This window comes from Rattus norvegicus, chromosome 8 (genome assembly GCF_021556685.1).
Source record: "Rattus norvegicus strain SHRSP/BbbUtx chromosome 8, alternate assembly SHRSP_T2T, whole genome shotgun sequence".
Lineage (NCBI taxonomy): Eukaryota > Metazoa > Chordata > Mammalia > Rodentia > Muridae > Rattus > Rattus norvegicus.
The window spans coordinates 122586352-122610357 of NC_141541.1; the positions used below are offsets into that span (position 1 = coordinate 122586352).

General features: G+C 49.1%; 1 protein-coding gene across 21 annotated transcripts in view; it reads left to right on the forward strand.

Moving 5' to 3' along the window:
* Osbpl10 (oxysterol binding protein-like 10) overlaps positions 1-24006 on the forward strand; it is a 255044-nt gene that overhangs the window by 182497 nt on the left and 48541 nt on the right. For 19 of the 21 annotated variants that reach the window (XM_087562464.1, XM_087562465.1, XM_087562466.1 and 16 more), the window contains 2 exon segments: positions 8080-8290; positions 17572-17726. In XM_087562464.1, the coding sequence (XP_087418590.1) occupies positions 8080-8290; positions 17572-17726 (366 nt within the window). 21 annotated transcript variants of the gene reach the window in all.

Consider the following 24006-nt stretch of genomic DNA (forward strand, 5'->3'; position numbering starts at 1 on the left):
TCTCACAAAAGGAGCTTGCTCCTCAGCTGGCAAGTTTCTGTCTGGGAAGGGAATGTCTTAGCTTTCAAAGCTGCTGGTGGGTCCATTGTTTCCAAAGAGATGAGCTCACAGCAAACCTTGTGTGAGAAAGACACTTGTTACACGGCACGGTGAAAGCAGGGGTGTCATGTTTGTGGCTTCTTGTACACGGTTCTAAAAATACTCCCTCAGTTTTCCTTTCAGCAAGAATACAGGATGTTGATACGCACCTGTCACTATACAACTCTTAGGAGGCTCAGGCAACAGGGACATGAGCTCTGGGCTAGCCTGGGATATGTAGTAAAACTGGCTTGATGTACACATAAGGAGTAATGGGGATGGCTTTGGGAATGGGGCTTTTGTTCTAAAACTAGGGTCCCGACTGAAGGTGTAGCTCAGTGGTGGTGTAGCTCAGTGGTAGTGTCTGCCTGGTGTGTGTGAGACCTAGGGTGTGATCTCCAGCACCACACACAGAGTACACTGCCCTGTACTGAGCAGCCATCTTCACGGGCTGACAGTGTCGCCAGTCGCACGTCTGGGTTTTCGTGGGATGTTGGAGATTCAAACCCAGGACCCCATTCTTGTGCGGTCTCCCTAGCCTGGGTCTCTCGACTGTCTCAAGACTTTTGTCCCTCCAGGCTGGCTTCTTAGGCATTTGGAAAGAGGAAATTTGTATTTTGTATTACTGTGGTGTGGAGCTGGGGTGGCATGATGAAGTGTAGTGGTTTCAGAAAAGTTGGAGAAAAGGAAGTGAAATTCATAGGAAATCAAGGCTGGCCCTTTTCAGAAAGGCTTTGAACATGTGTGTGCGTGTGCATGTGCCTGTGCATGTGCCTGTGCATGTGCCTGTGCATGTGTGCGTGTGCGTGCATGCGTGTGCGTGCGGTTGCTTTTGCCCTTTGCCCCCTGCCCTCTGCCTGGGGCAGTATGAGCTAGTTTATAAACATCTCTGGAATTTCCTGGCCCAGCAGACATTACGCTGAGGAGCTGGAACAGGCTCAGAAGTGACAGTCCCACCCGGCACACTTTCCTCCCTCACAAAGCCCATGCCAAAGGCCAACTGTTATAATGTTGAGATGGAAAAATGCCATTCTCCTGTCCAGCCTCCCGGGCATGGGAGCGGACAGAGATGGTTTAAGTCATTCTGTGAAATCAAAGTTAGTAATGGCCTCCGACATCCGAAGCAAATTGGCTGGGAACCCAGAGCAGCACTGAGCAAACAGTAGTGAATACCTCCCTCCTGCCAGGTCTGGAAATGAGTCCTCTCTCTGAATACATTCATGCAGCTTCTGACCAGCCACTTCCAGCTGGAGTGACTCCAGGATGCTGTGTCTGCTTGCCCGGGAATCCCTCACAGGTGTGTCTGAGCGTTCTGGTGCAGGATCAATTGTCAGCTAAAACAAAACAAAATGAAACAAAACAAAACAAACAAAAAAACACATTTAAGAACCATGCAATTGAGTTACTAAAACAAAATGAGATGGGGCAGGGTGGAGTGGCAGGAGTGGGTGGGGGTGGGGAACCCCGTAGCTAACCAGTACCGTCAGGGTGGTCCTGCCTATCATTGACCCACAATGCTCCGGGCTCCCTTCTCTCCTGCCAAGGTGACCTGACAGGTCAAGACTGTGAGATCTCTTCCAAGGGGTCCCTCTCTAGGTCACCAACCTTCTGCCTTTTCCTTCTCCCACTGTGAGATTCTTGGGGGAGAAATTCCAGTTTCTTTGGGGCCACATCTCAGTGGGCTGAAAGCCACAGTGGAGAGAGAGGGCAGTGTCGCTTTAGACGACAGCACTAGGGTGGTTAGGACTGGCCTGGAGGAGGTTGTGGTTTGCATTATGGGAAGTGTCCTTGAATTCTCGGAAAAGCGAGCTCTCTTATTCCAGGTCAGTATTCTCTGGGGTAGGAGGGAGCAAAGATGAGGTGTTGCAGGGTGGGTGGAATTGCACAGGAAAATCATGGGAAAAGCCATTGCATGGCAATGTCAGCCCTCTAGGTGTTCTCTACAGAGTCATTTATCCTATGTATTGGAGTGTTTTGTCTACCTGTGTGTGTATGTGTGTGTGTGTGTCTGTGCAAGCTTGCCTGGTACCTGAGGCACTCAGAAGAGGACATCGGATTGGATCTCCTGGAACTGAGCTCAGAATGGTTGTGAGTCTCCACATAGGGGCTGAGAGTTGAACCTCAGTCCTCTGCACAAGCGGCGAGTGGTCTTAACTTGTGAGCCAGCTCTCTAAATGTTAACAGTAGAATCTACTGAGCAGACGAGGTCACTTTTATTGTTCAGTATTTGGTGGGGTAAGGAGGGGCTCCTCAGGCGCAGAGCAGTGGTTGTGTCTCTGGAGGGAGGAGACAAGGTCAGAATACTAAGAATGGGAAGTTTGGTTCACAGTGTGGGGGCTGGATTGAGACTAGATAAAGATCAGGAAGTAACAGTCTAGGGTCCAACAGCAGAGGAGTGGACAAACATCACACACACACACACACACACACACACACACCTATATACACATACACGACACACACATACCACACACATGCACACAAACACACTACAATACTTTCATCCACATAAACTATACACACCACATACCACACACACACATATACACTACACATACCACACACTTTCATACACATGCATATACACACCACACACACACTTTCATATACATGGCCACCACACTACACACACATACCACACATACCAGACACATACACACATACACACGTGCATGTGCATATACAAACACAGTGGAATTTTTTTCAGCCATGAAGGATGGATTAGCTTGTCTCCAAAGACTGTTAGTAAACAGAAGGATACCCCGGTTAGCCACTTGGACCCAAAGTGGAGATTTAGCAGTGGCTCAGAAAATTATGGACAAATGCTCAGTAAAGCTACTTAGTCAGTGGGGTGGGTTGTCACTACTTCCGAGCAGGGTAGATTGAGTTCCGGAAGGCCCCAGGTAGCCCGTGTAGGCTCTGCCAACCAAAGCATACAGCCTGGCCTGGCTTCTGATCTAGGAGAAATCTGTGGTCACGAGGCACAGCGATCTGTGTTACATAAGGGACGGATGACCGACCTTGTTGTAACTGGCCTTTGCAGACACCTCGACTACCAGCGTGAAGGTTTGCAGCTGAGAAAAGCCAGAAGCAGGGACGGAGGAGGCCCTTGTTCGCCCATCCCCCTCCGAAGCTTCCTTCAGCTTTTTCAAGGAGGATTTAAACGTGTGGGTTTGGGCTACTGAGCACTGTTCCTGGTTTCAGCATCCAACGTTTCCATGCAGCCAATGACCCTGTTAGCACTGACTCCCCTGATTTGATTCTTTACTGCGTGTTGCCTCTGCAAGTGCTGTGGGAACTGGCCATGGGTTCCCTACTTTTATGAAGTGGGTTATATGGGAAGTGCAGCCTGATCTATATGTGCCTTTGACATTTAATTTGGGATCCATTTTTGTGCCTATGTTACAGGTGGGTAGTGCCCTTGAGAAGCCAAATACCAGACTTTAAGGCGAAATTTGTACTTGCTTTGTTCTTTAAAAAAAAAAAAGAGTGCTCTGTGTGTGTGTGTGTGTGTGTGTGTGTGTGTGTGTGTGTGTGTATGTGGTGTGTATGTGGTGTGTGTGTTTGGGATGTGTGTGTGGTATGTGTGTTTGGGATGTGTGTGTGTGTGTGTATGTGGTGTGTATGTGGTGTGTATGTGGTGTGTGTGTGGTGGGTGTGGTGTGTGTGTGTGGTGTGTGTGGTATGTGTGTTTGGGATATGTGTGTGTATGTAGTGTGTGTGTGTGGGTGTGTGTGGTGTGTGGTGTGTGTATGTGGTGTGTATGTGGTGTGTGTGTGGTGTGTGTGGTGTGTGTGTTTGGGATATGTGTGTGTGTGTGCATGTGGTGTGGTATGTGTGTTTTGGGATATGTGTGTGTGTGTGTGCATGTGGTGTGGTATGTGTGTTTGGGGATATGTGTGTGTATGTGGTGTGTGTGTGTGTGTGTGTGTGTGGTGTGTGACTTGGCATACACATGGAGGTCAGAAGGTAACTTGTAGGAGTCGGTTCTCTTTTCCCACCATGTAGGTCCCGGTTAGGCTTGGTGGTAAGTAAGAGTCTTTACCCACTAAGCCATCTTGCTACCCCTGGGTTTTCTTTTCTTTTCTGTGTGTGGGTGTTTCCCCTGCACTGTGCACAGTGTGTGCAATGCCCATGGAGGGCAGAAGGGGCCGCCACACCCTCAGGAACTGGAGTTTTCTTCTGGTTATCTTCATGCTCAGTTTATGGAGAATGGTGATGAAAGCCAATAGATGCCTTCTGCCAGGTACAGAGTTGCTCCAGGGGGTGCTGTTGACATTTAAACATAATTAGGTCCCAGGGCAGAGGCTTGCAGGTCCACCCCGTCCCTCTCCCACTGGGTCCCAGGGTATCTCTAGCCTTGTAAACAGAAGCCCCAACCCCGCTTCCAAGTACCTTAGCCTAAGGTCTCCCTGCCTCTGGTCCTGGCTCTTGGTAGATCCTGCTGAATGCTTTGAGAGAGCTGATGTGCGGCCCCATCTCTGGACACAGGCTTCTGTGGCAGTAGAATAGGGTATCCCATCAGCCTGTTTTGTGCATAATGGCTCATGCTTACAGAATAGCAAGTATTCATACTGTACGATATCATTGGAATATGGGTCTCTTTGTTGATTAAACTGAGAATATTCCATATCCACTGGCCGCTCCTTCTTGCTTATCTTTCTTGTTAAGCTTTAAAGCACCGTTTGTAACAGTAAAAAAAAAAAAAAAAAAAAAATTGATTATGGCCTTCACCATTATGTTCTTGGTGGGGAGGGGACACATCATTTTTCCAAGACTAAGTTTTATGGTAAGAATTTTGAGAAAGTGCTGAGTCCTACTAATAGTATAAAATTCCATTTTCTCTGTTAGCAGATTTACATATAGTTGGCCGTCAGCAGCCACTTCGATATTTTATCTTGTTTGACGTTAAACTTAACCATTTGGTGGTATCTCTTGGCAAGCCGAAACTGATTTTAAAAAAAGATATGGTTCCTTAGTGAACTAAAGGACTTAGAAGGCCAAAACCCTGTTTGCTTATTGAGCAGGGCGGTTTAAACTTTAAACTTTGGGTCCTAAATAAATCCCCCTGCACTTCGATGAGAGAACGTCAATGTTGGGACTCGGTTTTTCAGTCCGCATCTGGGATTTGTGGGTGCACAGTGGTGACAGTGGTCCCCCATCCACAGACCAGTGTCACAGAGCAGAGCCAACGCCTGCTGTCAGAGGGGATCAATGCTTTAGAAGCTCAAGCTGCCGAGGAGGGGTGCAGGAACTCAGCCTGAATTGCAATTCTTTTCCTTTTTTAAACTGGTCTTTGGCTTCCTTGAATTTTTGACATGGCTGAGATTGACCATCTCCACTCCTGAGGGCTGGGTCTAGGTGTGTGAGGGTATATACGCTCAATTCACACGGTACTGGGATCAAACCCAGGGCTTTGCATGCTGGGCAAGTATCCTATCACCTCCACCATCTCCCCAGAACTGCACCCTCAGCCCTAGGCCACGGTGTTAATTTAGATTGATTCAAGAAGCTTCCTGGAGGAGGCAGAGAAAAAATCCAGCTGAGCCCTGCGGTGTCTCAGGTGCTGTCCAGCGGGGCAGAATGGCTGGTGCAGCCTCTCTGAGCTGCAGAGGCCAAACTGCACAGCCAGATTAGGGGTATGCACAGTAAAGTGAGGGGGGATCCAGATGGTGTCTCTGCGGTGTTTTTATGACCCTGTGAAATTGAAATGGATGGGGGAAGAGAGAGAATATGCTGTGTATATGTGCATGTGTGTGCGTGTACATGTGTATGCTTTTGTATGCCTGTGTGTGTAGACTGGAGGTCAACACTGTGTATCTACTGTAATCTCTCTGTGTCATACTTTTTGAGACAGTCTCTCACTGGACCTTAGGTTTGCCAGTTAGCCTGGGCTAACCGGCCAGCCTGCTCTAGGGATTGATCTTCCTGTGGTTACAGGGACGCACTTCTTGATGTGGCTTCTAGGAATCAAACCCAGGTCCCCAAGCTTGCCCAACAGGCACTGGGCTGACAGAGCATCTCCCCAACCCAGATGAGCTTTTTTTTTGGGCACACAAGTACACAAATAATAGAAAATGGCATTTGTTTTCAAAGCAAACATGGCTGGGAGCCCATGCTTGGCGTATTTGCTGCTTTTCTTTCTTTTCTTTTTTTAAAGATTTGTTTATTTATTAGAAGTACACTATAGCTGTCTTCAGACACACCAGAAGAGGGCATCAGATCTCATTACAGATGGCTGTGAGCCACCATGTGGTTGCTGGGATTTGAACTCGGGACCTCTGGAAGAGCAATCAGTGCTCTTAACCGCTGAGCCATCTCTCCAGTCTTCTGCTTTTCTTTGTGACAAAAATATCTGACAAGAAGCAACTTAAGGGAAGAGAGGTTCATTTTAGCTCATGCCGTGAGGAGTCAGTGGTGCCAGCGGAGACACAGCTATTCGGCAGTGGGGGTGATACAGCCGTTTGCTCACCTTTCAGAGAACAGAAGCAGAATGGGCTACACACCCTCCAGGCCCATCCCCTAATGAGCTCCTTCTTCCACATCCACAAGGCTCCCCTAAACCAGTAACAGCAGCGCCTAGCTGTGGACCAAGTGCTCAGGCCCATGGGCCTATGGAATCAAACACGGGAGAGCGATGGGCCCAGCTGTAGAGCTCTTACACTTGCTACTTCTTCCCAGCTCCACCCACCATGCTGGTGACAGGAATCCTCTGGGATTGAGAGGGACGGAGCAGGGAATGTCACTCTAGATTGAGAACAGGTTTTGTGGGAAAGCCCAAAGAGCAATGGGCCAGTGTGTGCATCCCAGACGCTGGCTGGCTGTGTCAGCAGCCCCCTGACCTTGGGCCGTCGCTCTCACCCTCTCCTTGCAATGACTAATTGTCCTTTAGATGGTCCTCAGCACTTTATGTGCAGCCTCCTCCTCAATGTGACAAGCCGTAAAACACAAGGGGCCCAAATGGCACAAGAAAACCGTCAAGTACTCTGCTAGCTCCCCGTGGAGTGCTCTCTCCACATGCAAAGACACAGTCAGGCTGCTGTTTGCCTTCTGATAAGCTGGCCAACTGAAGGCAGGCCACGAGGAGGCTTCCTTAAGTTTTGTATGGGCTGAGCCAGGGCTTAGGGCTGAGTCTACTGTTCCTGGCTGCCCTCCTCTTCCCCATGCCTTACCTGGTGACAGAATGTTTGTCTTATGTAGTTTATGTCCTATGTGTGGAGTGGGATGGTGTGGCAGTGGCTTCACCATGACCTTTCTCACTTCAGCTCCTAATTTCTCTCTGCTTGGGATGGCAGTGCTTGGAAGTGACCGACCGGAGCCGGAAGGAAATCGAGAAACAACCCTTGCTCAGAGAGGGAGAGCCCTCCCTAGAAGCAGAGTGTAGAGGAGGGTTGCAAAGATCTGCATTTTCTTTCAAGGCATCTCACAGCCTAGGCCGGCTTTGAACTTATCACATAGTAGAGAATGACCTTGAACTTCTGACCCTCCTGCCTCTACCTTCCTAGCTCTGGGATTATAGGCACACAACACCATGCCTTGCTTTATGCGGTGCTGTGGCTTGAACCCAGAGATTTGTGTATGCCAGGCGAGGTCTTTACCAACTGAGCTATCTCCATACTCCAGGGCTTCTGGCTTTTAATGTAATTACTATTGACTCATTTCCTGAATCCCTGTAAAGTAGTGCCCCATGGTCTGCCATCCCTTTCAGCTCTGCGGCATTCCAACATTCTCTTTGGGTCAGTGTTTGGGGCATAAATCCAGACCCAGGCACCGTAAAGGCCAAGCATGGGAAGAACACCCTATAGGCAGAGCTCACTGCTTCCGTCCAGCTCCATCCAGCTTCATCCAGTTCTGTCCAGCTCCATGCAGTTCCATCCAGCTCCATCCAGCTCCATCTAGCTCCATCCAGCACCTTCCATGTGGGCTTGGAGTCTCTCTCTCTCTCTCTCTCTCTCTCTCTCTCTCTCAAACCTCCCTTCATCCCGAGTCTTTGTTTTCTAGATGATGAACCAGGTGGAAGGCCAGCAGAAGAACCTCGTGCATGCCATCGAGTCCCTGCCAGGCTCAGGCCCCCTCACTGCCTTGGACCAGGACCTGCTTCTACTGAAGGCTACCTCCGCCGCCACCCTCAGCTGTCTCGGGGAGTGCCTCACCCTGCTCCAGCAGAGCGTGCGCCAGGCTGGCCCACCCAGCCACAAGCCAGGAGCCTCAGGTGAGTGCTTTGCTCCCAGCCCCCGAGCTTGTCTCCTTGAGATGGGTGCTCCCCTGACTACATGTGTGCGCCTCATCCTGTGCCTTCGCCTTGATGACCTTCGTGTGCCTCCCGTGCCATCCCGCCCATTCATTTATTCTTAGTTTCCTGGGAGAGGATGTTAATGTTCAGGGTGGCTTTGAACTCACTACGTAGCCTAGGCTAGCCTTGCTCTTATGCTGATCCTCCTGCCTTAGGATTCTTAGCGTGGCAGTTATAGGTGTGGACCGCCATGCCCTACTTTTTCTCTATCCACCCAGCTATCTTTTGGTCCAGTTAAGTCTCCGTCCCTCCTCCCCAGTGGTGTACCATCCTGTAAAAATGCACCCACTGTGTACCCGAGGGCTGTCAAGTGTCCTCGTGGATCTGGCAGCCTGGCCCTGGTGTTTTATTCTGTCTGTGACTCCCATCCTCAGCGTGTCACCTTTCAGAGTTGTCACCGAGTGCCCTTCACCCCGTGTTTCCATGGCGTCCATCCTTTACAGGTTAGCAGCCACAACAGGTGACAGATGCTACACGTGACCTCTCCTTTCCATCCCGTTTGCTCCCTCTAAAGGATGGGTTCATGCGAATCCCTTTAGGGACAGTGTCATGCTGGCCTCCCATGGGGGCTGGTCATGTGGGAGGATTTTGCTGAAGAACGTTCCAGAAGCATTGCTAGTTCCTCTTCTAAAAGCCAGGGGCAGGAGCATAGGGCTCTGAGAGAATTCAGTCCTCTCTGAGGAGTAGCTAGTAAGCAGGCAGAAAGACATCACTGAAGGGTAAATTCAATACTGAAGATGGAAATAGCTTGAGGGGAGATGGTTCAATACTCTGTCTCAGGACAAACCAAAACCCAAACCTAATAAATAAATGATTTCAGGCTTCGGATAGGTTATAAGAATACTCTGGGGGGATTGGGGCGGGGGTAGAGTTGTCTCCGGGTTAAGAGCCCTTGGTAGAGCTGGGTTCCCAGTGTCCACATCAGTTGGCACATGGCTGACTGTAATTCCAGCCCCGGGAATCTGATGTCCCCTTTGCCTCCACAGATGCCTATACTCATGTCCCTGCATCCATCACACCCCTCCCTCCATGCCACACACATACGCATAATTAAAAGTAAATCATTTTAAAAATGAACAGTAGACCAGATTGTCCAGACAGGGTGCCTAAGGACCCACCTATGTCTGCCCTCCTGACACTTGGATCGCTAATTCCAACGAGGGTGCCTGCTCTTTTTTTTTTTTTTTTTTTTTTTTTGGTTCTTTTTTTCGGAGCTGGGGACCGAACCCAGGGCCTTGCGCTTCCTAGGTAAGCACTCTACCACTGAGCTAAATCCCCAGCCCCGGGTGCCTGCTCTTTAATTTTGACCTGCTCACAAGAGGTCAGACTCAGCCCTCAAGGTTGCACAGCAAACCCTTTCTCCACCGAGCTGTCTCCCCAAGCCCCAGCCATCCTCCATGATCATTTTGTCAAGCCAGCTGGAAGTTGGAAGGCATCTCCACTTACCACTGTGCCATCCCGAGTGACTGGATTAGTGGGAACCTGAAACCTGATAGGTCCCCTCTGGATCCAACTCTAGGACTGACTCTCGTTCCTACCTAACGGTTTCTAAAACAATGAACACGCGCTGTTTAAGTGTGTACCACATTCTGATGAGAAAGGGAGTCCCCTGTTACATCCGGTCTTCACAAATCAGGGTGAGAGTTACAAAGTGTGTTTGCTCAACATCTGCTCAGGGGTTGCCAGAGCCATAGTAGCCTGACAGACACTGGTAAAGATGTGCTTCTGTCTAAGGAAGGCCAAGATGGCGAATGGAAGCAAAACCGTCCAGAGTTTTCACAGCTGCCGTAGCTCAGCAAACACCCCTGTGTATAATTCTGGCTTACCGTGCCTTAGCTTTTTGATTCTTGCCCTGTGTTTTTATAATCAAAGTGAATTTTTGAGGCACACACACACACACCCCTCTCCCTCTTCCCACCTCCTTCTCCCTTGACTAAGCCAGCTCAGACAGTCAGCTGGGTCTTAAGGGAGTGAGGGAGGATTAAAGAAAGAAGAAGACAATTAGACAACACTGTAACATGACTCCAGCCAGAGCTGAGGCTGAAGCGGGTTTATTTTGTATCATTCTAAGCACATACAAAGAATATGGTCAGTCCCAAAGCATAAACAGTAGTTCAGGAACAAACAAGACATAAGCAAAGGTCACGTGGTTACTGTATTCAGGGTCTCAACAAGACCCATCAGGGTACTCCTCCTGAGCCCACTTCCTTGTCCTAGCCCAAAGTCAAATTCTTACCAATATCTGAGAAGGCGGCACCAAGAGCTCTCCACACTCCCTCTCCTTTCCCGACTCTGTCCACCTCTCTCTCTCTTTCTCTCCCAACTTGAATTTTAAAGACAGACTCTCATACATGGCCAAGGACCTTAAACTTCTGGTCTTCTTGCCTCTACCTCCCAACCACACTTTATGCAGTGCTGGGAACTGAACCCAGGGCTTTGTGCACGCTAGGCAAGCACTCTGCTGATATCTACCCCTGCCCCTTGTGTCGTCATAGTAGTCCATCTCCTGTAAGGTTTCCAAGTGTCTTCTGGGAAGCTGGTTGGCTGAGGCACCTTTGTCTACAGATCTTTTGTCCCAAGTGACCTTTCAGACGCACCTGCTCCCTTCTGTGCTGTCTGACTCCCAGGCCTGTCTTGGGGCCAGGGCGGGGGACAGGATGGGACGCATCTTTAATGTTTTTAGAGAGGTTTGCAAGGAAGAATAATAAAGCAATTGGGCTTTTCAGTCAAGGCTTGAAGTGCGCAGCTCTCTCTCCATTCCTGGTTAGGAGGGGCTGAGAGTCTTCCACAGCCTTAGATCTATATAAAGTGAGCAGACACAGGCCCACAGGCTTGGACCTGGGACTGCACTTGGCTTCCCAGCATGGAGGGGAATTGAAGGGATTGGGGTTTCGAAGGACTTTGTTCTCTTTCTTGTTGGTTACTTCCTGGCTTACTGCTCAGGGTGTGGAGATCCAGCTCCAGGCAGGGGCTGTAACTGCTCAGTTTTCTTCCGAGTCAGAGCTGGATCTTCCCAGCCTGCTGGGCACGGAGTAGGCTTGGAAAATGGAGTGCTGGGATAGCTCTGTTAGGACAGTGACTCAGGTGAGCCTGAATGAGGACCGAAACAAGACAGGTAACAGGAAAGCTGGAGTAGAAGGCAGTCGGTCCATGGTCCCTCTCTCATGTTCCAGAACATTCTCCTCCTCTCCCAAGATTCCTGGAAAGTGCTGTTGATAAGCACGTCCCACTGGAAATGATTAATGGTGATGCTCACTTTCTTGGCTTTCCTGGGTGCCTATTTCCCTTTTCTCCTCTTCTTCCACTCAGCGCCTGCCCTTTCTGTCTGCTCCCTTCTTCAGGTAAAGCTGCTCCACTGCCAGTCACTTCTATTTTATGGTTTTAAGGCAGGATAGAAATGCGATCATGCCCGTCTGTCAGTAAGATAGTTAGGAAAAGCTACAGGCTAACCTCAAGGTGTGATTCAGATGGGTGAGCTTTCTAAACAGTCAAAACAAAGTTCTTGAGTGGCAATTTTTCCATAAAGAAAGCAGTCAGCCAGGGTCTGGGAGATGGCTCTGTCGACAAAGTGCTTGTGGTGTAAGTGAGAGGACCCAAGGTCAGTCCTCAAACTCCTGTTAAAAAGAAAGGTTGGGGGGGGGGGGTTGGGGATTTAGCTCAGTGGTAGAGCGCTTGCCTAGGAAGCGCAAGGCCCTGGGTTCGGTCCCTAGCTCCGGAAAAAAAAAAAAAAAAAAAAAAGAGAAGAAAAAAGAAAAAAAAGAAAAAAAAGAAAGGTGGGGGGAGCCTTGGTGCCATGCGGCTCATGCATTTGATTGAGGAGGTAGAAACAGGAGGAATCTGGGGCTGGCCCACCAGGCTAGATCAGTCAGCAAGTTCCAGGACCAATGAGAGAGACACATGGTCTGAAAAATACAAGGTGGCAGCGCCTGAGGACTGGGAGCCAGCGTTTTCCCCTGGTCTCTGCATGCACATGTGCACACCATTTCTGGTTTCTGCATGCATGTGTGCACACCATTTCTAGTCTCTGCATGCATGTGTGTACACTATTTCTATCTTCGGCATGCATGTGTGCACACCATTTCTAGCTTCTGCATGCATGTTGCACACCATTTTAAGTCTCTGCATGTATGTGTGCATACCATTTCCAGCCTCTGCATGCATGTGTACACACAGTTTCCAGCCTCTGCATGCATGTGTGTGTACCGTTTCCAGCCTCTGCATGCATGTGTGCACACCATTTCTGTTCCTCCTCCTCACATGTACAAGTTAGACACACTGGCTTTCTGCCTCAGACATGCCTCGCACTTTTATCCACTTTGGCAGTTACAGCCTGACTCTGAAACCCCTAGATGATTTACTGAACCTGAGAGACGAGGTCACTGTGAACCCCAGCTGAGGCTTCCTGGGGACATCTCTCATCTCGGTCTCTGGGCAGAGGGCTGGTGGCACCCAGCACCCTGAGGCTCCTAGGAGACACGGGGCTGACTAAGGCATCTCAGCCAAACTTCTGTCTTTAAAACTGCGTGTGGAGCCAGGTACCGTGGCACACGCCTGGGTTCCCCCACTTGGGAGACAGGAGGATTGCGAGTTTAAAACCAGCCTGGCCTCAGGAAAGGGAAAAGAAAGAGAGAAGGAAAAAAGCAGTCTGCTCTTTCTCTGCTGGCCTGCAGAATCTCTGATACTTTTTGATCCACATTGTTTTGTTTTTTGTTTTTCCTACAAAAACCGCATTCCTCTTACCCTGCCTTCGAGTTTTTGGAGAAACCATAAGCCACAAAGGTAGTTTGTGTTGTGTATGTTTTTGTTTTGTTTTTAACAAGCCTTTTAAACCTTTATTTTTCTACTTAACCAAAGCCAGACTACACATGTGTATTGAATCGTTAGTGAGGCAGACTGGGCACACTTGAGCTCTCTGATCACTAGACATGGACTATTTTTGGCACTGCCATGTGTGGCTATTCCTGTGGTATGTTATATCCATGTGACCGTGCTGGGTATTGAACTCAGGACTTTACACTTGTTAGCAAGCACTTTTCCGTTGGCACCCTTCATAGTAGTATATTTCTCTACATGTCAATGGTTAGTTCAATCATTCTGACTTTGATGTGAGATATTTAATTATGTTTAGAAAAATTATCATTAGTCCAGAGACCAGGTAAAACCAATAAGACAACAACCCTGAGTGAAGAATTTGAGTGCCCCAAATCTCAGGAATTAGGCTCTGGGGTGGCTCACTGGTAAATGTTCTGCCAAGCCAGATTGCCTGATTTGGTCCCTGGGACCCACATGGTAGAAAGAGAGAACCAAACCCTGTAAATTGTCTTCTGACCATCATAGTACATGTGGGAGTGCACACTTGTGTATGTGTGTATATATATGTGCACACACATACAGAACTGCAGGTGTGTGTGCAATCATTAATGTAAAAACATCTCAGGAACTGTGATAAGCGATGCTTTAACATGCCATATTTGGAGATGAAATTAATGCAAAACTAACAATGAACAGAATATTAAAATTTTACATAGAAAGGACCTCAGTCAGCTTGTGCTGCAGTTGCCAAGGCTGAATCAACAGATGAGTATATCTGGCAGTGCAGGAGGCTAGGCATCCAAGCCAGGCTCCAGCTGGTGGGGGTTCCCTTTCCCCACTGATGAGCACCGCCCTCCCCCACCACCCTCCCCCACCACCACCATGAGCGTCCACCTGCTGTGCTTGTGCAGTGAAAGCTCTGGTCTTTTTTTAAGACACTGATTCTGTTGGATGAAGGTCCTCGCTGATGATCCCATTCAACTCCAATTACTTCTAGAAAATTCTCAGATCTCGTTAGATTAGAGGTTAAGACACCAAAATCTGAATAGCCTGGGGATGCAAACATTGAATCCCTGCAAACAGGATTCAGCGGGGGTGGGGGTGGGGGAGGGGACTAGGCAAGTGAGACTAAACCACGGACTGACTTTCTCCACACTCTGTCATATTTATTTATTCATTCACATATGAACTCATCTTTGAAAAAGGTTTGTGCACATGAGCATTTTCCCTGCATGTATGTGTGGAAATCACACACATCCGTGGTGTCCATGGAAGTCAGAAGATGGCGTTGTAGCCTCTGGGGTTACAGATGGTTGGGAGCCACCATGTAGGTGCTGGAATTGAACCCAGGTCCTTTGCAAGAGCAGCCAGTGCTCTTAACTGCCGAGCCACCTCTCCAGCCCCATTTGTTCTCTTTTTACGACAGGGTCTCATGTAGCTCAGCATGGATTCAAACTCATCATATAGCCAAGGATGGCCTTAAGCTTCTGGCCCTCCTTCCTACTCCATCCTGAGGTCTGGGACCACAGCAGTGGACTACCATGCCTGGGTTCTGTGGTGCTAGGAATTGAATCTGGGGCTTCCTGCACACCAGACAAGCACTGTAAGCAACCAAACAGCATGGCTGACCCTGGTTTTTGAGTTAACAGCGTTATTGATAGTTAACAGTGTTACTGTATTGCATTGCTGTGAACTGACCCCCCAATGCTCTCATCTTGCAAAACCAAAGCTCCGTTGCTGAGCCCTAACCCTCATGCCTCACACCGACTCCCAGGCCCTAGCAACCGGGATTGCCCTTCCCACCCTTCTCTGGCCTGTATGAATTTTGAGAGGCTGTGAAAGTTACTCAGGTGAAATTTACCTCTCTGAATGACTTCTAACGCTCATTTCTCAACCAACACATATGAAGCCAAGTATGTACTCTGCCCAATCACAGTCTAGGTGCTGGGAACAGCTGGGAGCAAGGACAGTGCTGTCTCCACCTCCCAGAAGCTGGCATTCCAGAGAAGAAAGAGGGGACAAGACTCCAGTGTGTACCCTGGCTGAGCCCAGACAGCAGTGGGTCCTCTGTGTGCCCGGGGTGAGCCCAGACAGCAGTGGGTCCTCTGTGTGCCTGGGGTGAACACACACAGCAGTGGGTCCTCTGTGTGCCCGGGGTGAGCCCAGACAGCAGTGGGTCCTCTGTGTGCCCGGGGTGAGCCCAGACAGCAGTGGGTCCTTTGTGTGCCCGGGGTGAGCCCAGACAGCAGTGGGTCCTCTGTGTGCCTGGGGTGAACACACACAGCAGTGGGTCCTCTGTGTGCCCGGGGTGAGCCCAGACGGCAGTGGGTCCTATGCATGCCCTGGCTGAACCCTGACAGCAGTGGTCCTGTGATACAGTAAGCTGCAGTGTGGCTCCCCATGACTTTGTGTTGCCCCTCACATTAGGGGCTCCACGGGAGCTCTGAGCGAGTGGTGCTTAGCTGACCTAAGTCACCCTCCCCAGAAGAGGTCTAGGGCAGCAGCATCTGGGAGGAAGGGATAGAAGTGCAAAGGCTCTGAGGTGGTAATGAACACAGCTCTGAGGTGGTAATTGAACACATCCGGAACATACAGGAGAGGAGGGGAAACCCGCCAGCTCTCGGGCTGAGAAGGCCTCGAGGTTTACATTTTACTACAGTTGGGGCCCAAGCAGCAAAGTTATGTAGTCTCCTACGTATGCATGTATGGAGCATGGCACTGAGAAGAGAAATATTGACATACAAGTGTGCTTGGTTGGATAATCCTACACTCAGCAACTCCCATATATGCACATATACACTTATACAATACACATATACACACACACATACTTACACACACATAATACACATACACACATATACTCACATACACATACACTCATGTACACACACATATACACATATACACATATGCACATGCACACCCACATACACATTCTCTCTGTGTCTCTCTCTCTGTCTCTCTCTCTCTCTGTCTCTCTCTCTCTCTCACTCACACACACACACACACACACACACACACACACACACACACACACACACATTTTTGCTGCTATCTTATGTCCACCAATCAGATCCTCCCCGATGCTAAAGCTTTCGTCCACTACCAGACTTTCCTCCAAGCAAGTTCAGAAAGGACACCGGCAGGCAGGATTTCTTTGAGAATTGAACACCTGAGACCCGAAGGATGAGTGAGCCCCTCCCCCAGCCTATCTTCCCTCCCATCGTGTACCCCTTCTCACAGGTGGGGAACTGTGAATCTCTAGGCCGGAAGACCCATTTATCCACCTTGCCAGATTGGGGTAAAGAAATCCGCCTTTGGGGCTGGAGAGACGGCTCAGCCATTAAAGGCTAGGCTCACAACCCAAAATATAAGAAATTCACCTGTAGGGGTTGGGGATTTAGCTCAGTGGTAGAGCGCTTGCCTGGGAAGCGCAAGGCCCTGGGTTCGGTCCCCAGCTCCGAAAAAAAGAACCAAAAAAAAAAAAAAAAAAAGAAATTCACCTGTAATTATTCCCATTAATAAGCTCATGATGGTGGTGGTGGTGGTGGTGGTGGTGGTGGTGGTGGTGGTGGTGGTGGTAGTAGTAGTAGTAGTAGATAATATACCGTAAAATCATATTGGAGGAGAAACTCTCCCCCACCCCCATGAGAAGGAAGATCAGAAAAATGCTTTGGGCTTAGCAGGCTGCTACTTGTAAGAATTATTTCTTGCTAGAATGGACCAGGCATATCGGCCCTGCAGGATGGGCCTTCTTAATATCCACCGCAGCTGGCCACATCTGGCAACAGGAGCAGCTGTGTGTGCCCACCCTGTGAGCATCTTTCCTGAAGTGTGAATAGCAAACAACAGACCACATTTCGGGCAGCTTATATCTGATCACGTGACTCGGTCTTTACTGTGAAGTAGTATAAATTATTTTTGCAGGTCAAAAGTCACTGTCACTATCTGGCGTCGGTAGAACTGTTCGGAGGTGACTCTGGTAAAGTGCTTGCCAGTGTGGCGTGAGGGCCGGGGTCTGAGCCAGACACGCACACAAAGAGCCGGGTGGGTGCTGTGGTGTGTATCTGTAATACCAGCCCGGAGGAGGTGGAGGCAGGTGGATTCCTGGTGCTCATTCAGTCGGCCAAGCTGAACTTGGTAAGCTTCAGGTCCCCTGAGAGGCCACAAAGAGGACAAAGTCAAAGTGAGAAAGATACTTGACAACTGTTTCTTCCCAGTCTGTGATGACCCTGGTCCTGATGCTGTAAGGAAAATGCCTCTTAAATGCAGTCAGGTACCTCCTTAGAAACAGACCCCGCCGTGTGTGCCCCCCACATGACCAGGTTGGATATTTCGCAGGCTCTTTGGAGACTATCTAGCGTCACTTTAGCTCTTTATTTCAGAGTCCATCCTGGGATGGCATGGGCCCACGTCACAGTCCACAGACCAACTGAAAAATGGGACCCTTGGCTCTCTGCCCTCAGCCAGTGCCAACATAACCTGGGCGATTCTACCGAACTCAGCCGAAGAGGAGCACAGCTCACAGCCGGAGCCAGAGGTAAGCAGAGGCCTTTCCCAGCACACCCACTGCTTGTGTTAGTACTTGTTTAGGAAGCGAGTGAGTTCATTTATAGCCTGCTCCCTGCTTTAAGAGGAGGCATGGTATCAATAGCAAGAATCCCTTGGAGAGACAAAACTCAGCTCCCTGCCTGCCTGGAGCTCCCCCTTGTCCTTCTGTCTGGCAGCTGCCCGGAGCCAGTTGCCATTCTACCGGTGAGGAGCCTCCGGTTTTGATTGAAATGAGCCTCATTTTAACTTAAAGTGGAAGAGAGAAATTCTAACAGACCCTAAAAGTGTCTAAACGTGCCTATTGGCATAGTGGGAGCAGTTGTATATCGTGCTGCTGCCCTGAATTATGGCTTCTCCATATGGTTCATGCTGTCCAAGCTCCTGCCTCACAAGCTTGACTCCTGCATGCGTCCAGCAGGCCAGGGATGAGATGTCCTCATTTGGCGTTGTATGCAGCAGGGACAACGTCCCCCGCAGACGTTGGCCACCTGCCAGATCCTGCCTGCCCACCACAGCTCTCGTCCCTAATTCTGCTTCTGAGTGGCCACTGGAAGGAGCTGTGTCCCTCTCGCCAAATTTGTTTTGTGTCAAGAATGGCACACATATGTATAGGTTATAGTTCGGTGTGCGCACGCATTCTCTTGAGATGACACCTTGAGTCAGGCTAAGGCCAGTTTTAACCACTAGGAATAGTTCTTAATCTCCATCGAAATAATTTTAGCCTGAAAACTGTTGAAGACTTGCAGTATTCACTTAAAAGGGGCAAAAGTCCTGGGGCAGTGTTCTCCACAGGGTGGCATGGTGAACTGTTCCTGTCCGAGCATCAGCATCTGATACCCTGTGGCAGTGATTTAGTGGTGTGGATTTTGCAGAGGAGGAGCCCTCTGCTAATGGATGTCTCAGCCACTTCTTCCAGGTGCCTGAGCAGGGTTTGGAGGGAGTAGGGATGTGAACTTTGGCCTGTGACGCCGCAAGGAGTTTCAGGCTGAGGCAGACATGCAGCTGACGTTGCGGGCTACAACCTGTGCTGGTGACTGTATTGGGAGCCCCGTGTCCTTCAGGAGACCGGGTGGACTGGTATTTGAGGGTGGGTGAATAACTACAAAAGCTCTTTTTAAACACAACGGGCTGGCCACGGTGGTGCACACCTGTAGCCCCAATATTTGGGAGGCAGAGGCAGGCGGAGCAAAAGCTCGAGGGTTAACCTTGGCTACATAGCAAGTTCTGGACTAGCCTGGGCTACATGAGACCCTGTCTCAGAGAGATAAAGGGTATGTTAATTAGCTGTGAAGATGGATAAAATTACTTTCCATGCCGGGCTGACAGTTTGAGCCCAATCCCTGAACCATGTAGGTAAAGGCGAGAGAGGGTTAGCTCCACAGTTGTCGTCCTTGGACCTCCACATGCTCACAGTGTTACACAAAACAATGAATTAAGAGATACATACGTAACACACATGCAATACCCTCCATTCTCCCAGAGAACTGGGTGCTTAGGGCTGTGTCGCACCACAGTATGCACCCAAAGCTTTACTCCGAAGGGAAGTCAGAAGGGTAGAGTTATTAGTCCCTTGGCGACCATTTTAAAACTGACTTTTGTAGTTAAAAAAAAAAAAAGTTACCTTCATTCACTGTGTGCGAGAGAGGTCGTGTGTGTGAGCACACACGTGTGCGAATGCTGCACTGCACGCGAGAGGGGTTATTTCCTTCCTTCCACCATGTGGGTCTCAGGGGTTTACCTTGGGTCGTCTGGGTTGTCGGCAACCAGTGAGTCACCCTTCCGTTCCCATGATCCTTTGCTTTTGTATTCTCATTCCCAGCTGCATCCTCAGGTTCTCAGAGACTAGAGCCTAGTAAATCCCAGGGAGGTCTGGGGCATCCATTTTTGTCGTATGGGTCCCCTGTATGTTTGTTCTTCCTTTCCCAGGTAGCCGTGTCCCCTGCCCTCTAAAGGTAGAGGCCGGCCTGGTGTTTTTACTTAAGGTTGTAGGCCGCTTTACGCCACCCATCAGTAGCACGGACAGAAGATAGTACGCTTTGTTCCTGCTCCTGAGGCTGGTGGGATGTCTACCACCGAGCCTGACGGCCTGAGTTCATCCCAGGACCAGATGAACGGAGAGAACCAACTCTTCCAAGTTGTACCCCGACCTCCACATGGAACGGACAGCATTTTTGAAAAATGAAATAAAGGGTGTATATGTGTGTGTGAGTAGGCTCTCACGAGTGCGTGTGCCTGAGGACGCCAGCAGAGGGTGTCCGATCCCCTTGGAGCCGGAGTTACAGGTAGTTGTGAGTCCCCTGACGTGGATGCTGGGGCCTGAATGCTGGTCCTCTGAGGAGCAGTGTGTGGAGCCATCTCGCCAGCCGTGCAATTAAATACATACATACATACATATACATACATACATACATATATACATATTGTAAATATATTGTTGTAAATTGTTGTAAAAATATAATAAATAAAAAACTGTCTTTTATCCCCCACTGATCTGTCACTGCAGTGCCTCAAGACATCTGGTAGATAATCTCAGTCAGCAAAGCCTCTCACCCGCTGTGCGCCATCCCATACCACACTGCCGAAGGCCTCTCTCTGAGCTCTCTCTACCCATCCAGTTCCCAAGGCAGGTTTCCATGCCAGAAACATACATCCCAACTCCAGGGTGTCCCACACACTCTCCTAAATTCAATTCTCCACATGAAAGGCCACACAACACAATAACCTCTGGTCCAATTGGTAAGATATGATTGCCCACCTAAACATACAAAGCCCGGTACACACCCGTCCCTTAAGAACATTCATAACAACCTGTAAACACACAGAGTGGCCTCCATGTTGTCTCTTTGTGACTTCTCTGCAGTCTCCTGTCTCTTCCTCCTCTCCTTTCCGTTCCTGCAGTCCCTCCAGTCTCCTCCCCTTCCCTCAAACTTTTCTCCTGCCCATCCTTCCTTCTTGGCCAAAGACAAGCTTATTCTATCTTGTACGTGCCTCACCTGTGACACATCCCACATTATATACATATACAAATAAATACTAAGTTCAGCTTAAAAAAATCATCTGAAAAAGAAAAGATCTGACCATTAATGTGAACGAGCTGTTGATTTCTGACTGTCCTGTTGCCTTCATCCTTTTGTAAGATCGATGTACAACACAGTCATGTGACCCCCTCGAATCGAGACTTGTGGTGGTGGGGTGGTGTGGTGATGGCTTTTAGAGAGAGGAGAATCAAAGTTCTCTTGTAAAGGCTCCCTCGTTTTTCCTAGTGACAGCCCTGGCAGATAATCCTCAAAATCCAAATGGCCAGTGTCTGGAAAATAGTTTTCTTTTTGGATCAACATTCTTCCCTCCCGTCCCCCCACTTTCTAGTCGAAGCAGCTAGCAAGGCCCACCTAATAGTTCTCCAGTCTGATGAAGCACAGTGTGGCCACTGCCTCTTCCTATACAAGGAGAAACCAACCGCAGGAGGAGTGAAGGGGAGTTTCTCAAGGCTGGACGCGCCTTTGGCTCCTTGTCTGTGTTGGTATAGAGCACTTCCGTGAGTGGTCCTCGTTGAAGAACTAATTTAAGCGGCTGGGGAGATGATTCACTTGGTAATGTGGTGGTCACTCAAGCACGAGGACCTGAGTTTGAGTCCCCAGCACCCGTGTGAAAGCTGGCATGGTGGTGCACATCTGTATTTCCAGTGCTGGGAGGTTGGAGACTGGAGGGGGACCCCTGGGGTTCGCTGGCCAGCCTGTGTAACATGCGTGTGCCCAAGGTCCAGTGAGAGACTGACTCAAAAAAAAATGAGGTGGACAACACCAGGGGAGGACACCCAACACCAGTCTCTGGTGTCCTCCTGTGTGTGTGTGCACGCAGGAACACATGCCACGCTCCAGAACACTGTTTAAGGATTGTAGCTATTGTGCGTTAGCTTAAGGGAAGACATCGTCTTGATTATGGCTTTGGTCATCCATTCTGTCTTCCAGAGCCATAAGTAGGATGCAAACACATGCCTGTCTCCTTAACCGGTTTCTGGCTCACCGTAAAACAACTTAGATATGGAGAAAACAGATGCATTTTCTTTTTTTACATTTATTTAGTGTATGTTGGGGGGAGAGGGGACACAGGCTGTGTGTAAAGGTAAGAGGATGGTTTGCGGTGGTCAGATCTCTTGTACTGCCATATGGGTCCAGGGATTCGAACTCAGGGCATTAGGCTTTGCGACAAGCACCCTTATTACCCCCCAAGCCATTGTGCTGACCCACACATGTATTTTCAAGTTTAGTTTGCCTGCTTCCCAGCAGAACCAAAGCTCAAAGGAAGGGCATGTGTCAAACCCAAGCTCTAGAAGGGAGTGTGGTGGGTTCTGACGTGGAATCCGGTGTTCTGCCGGGGCGAGAATGGATATGCTAGAATTAAATGCTAGAATTAAGCAAGCTTCCATAGTGAACTGAGGCAGCGTCCTGGCTTTATGTTTTGTAACCCTATTTGAAATTCAGATTTAGTTCGTAGAAGGTTTTATTCTGCCCCCTGAATCTAGAAACTTACATTTTAGGACGGGCGGGAGATGCTGGGGCACTTTGCCTTTGCTCTGTCTGTGGCTTAGTTTTCCCTGGGTGGATGGAACGAGACAGCTGTACGCCCAGACAGGGACAGATGGCGGAAGTGATTCCATCCGGGAATTTAATGAACTGGGTTTTACTGGGGTTACTTACAGAGCAACGCCTGAAGGGCCCCTTCATCGTCTCAGCTCTAGTCGGTTCTGCAAGGTGGTCCTACCGTGTGTTTCCAGAACTGTGTGAAATCTCCTGCATGTGGCAGGGTACTCCTGGCTGCCACCAGACTTCAGCCTCTCCCTTCCCACAGACTTTTGGGAGGGATTCCAGTTCCTTGGGGTCCATTGTGTAGATGATAATCTGGCCGAGGGGAAGGAAGGGCACCTGTCTCTTTAGAAAACCATCCCCAGAAGTTGTGGTGATTAAATCATCTCTCCACTTTTTGAAATTTAGGTTTTGGATAAGGAACAGAAAGGTAAATAAAACCAAGCCTTTGGGGTTTGAATATTCCGACGCCATGTTTTAAACAACCATTATTAAGCTTGTACTTCATGCGTAAGCAATACGTTTCCTCATCCCCTTCTGCCAACTGAGTGGCTTTGGTTTGTATAAACCCACGTCTCCACCGCAGACAGATTACAGCTCTTGGTTCCAGTCCTAAGCACTGAGCAGCAGTGAAAAGCACAGGATATGAGGGCCTTTGTCTCCATGTCTTTTTGTCTCAGTCATTTGGCAGCATGAAGACTGCCGTTGATGCACAGAATTATCTGGTTGGTTAACAGATCTGAAAATCATTAATGGGAAAAAAAAGAGCCAACTTCCCAGTGACATTTCCACACTGATGCTCGTGTGGGACTCGTTATAGCATATCCATGCCAGGTGGGCAGGTGGTACTATATAAATCATAAGATTTTTTTCTTACCCTACATATTAGCAACGTTAACTATTGAGCTCAGGGTCAGTAAGGTGGCTCAGCAGGGAAAGGCGCTTCCTGCAAAAGCTGGTGACCAGAGTGTGACTCTCCGAACCAATGGCGGAAGAGAAAAGGTGACCATGGACCTTTCTCTCTGACCCCAGCTCCTGCGCCCGCACCAACATATGCGCAAGATCATAGTAAATCAATGAAAGTGAGAGTCTGGTTCTAGAGACATAGCTTAGCGGTTAAGAGCCCTTGCTACATGAAGAACTGAGTTTGAATCCCAGCTCTGTCATAGCAAGGCACACCTTTAGCCCAGTGATGGGTGAGGGAAGAACACAGAGGCTCTGGAGCCTGTTGGCTGCCAGCCCAGCTGAGAGACATCACAGTAGTTTTAGGGAGAGACCCTGCCTCAAAGGAATAGGGTGGAGTGTAATGGGGACACCTGATACCTTCTGCACACAGACCACATACGGGATCACACACCACCTAACACACAACACATACAGGCCCACAGACCACATGCCACACATAGGCCCATACACCACGCATATAGATGTGACATTTTATAATAAGATGCTATCTACCAGGACTTAATTACTGTTGATTAACAACTTCAACATCAGAAGCAGGCCCTCGGGGCTGGGGATTTAGCTCAGTGGTAGAGCGCTTACCTAGGAAGTGCAAGGCCCTGGGTTCGGTCCCCAGCTCCGAAAAAAAGAACCAAAAAAAAAAAAAAAAAAAAAAAAGAAGCAGGCCCTCTTAACTCTGTCAGAATATAAGTCTATTTCTTACGGACTAAAGGTTAGAAACCA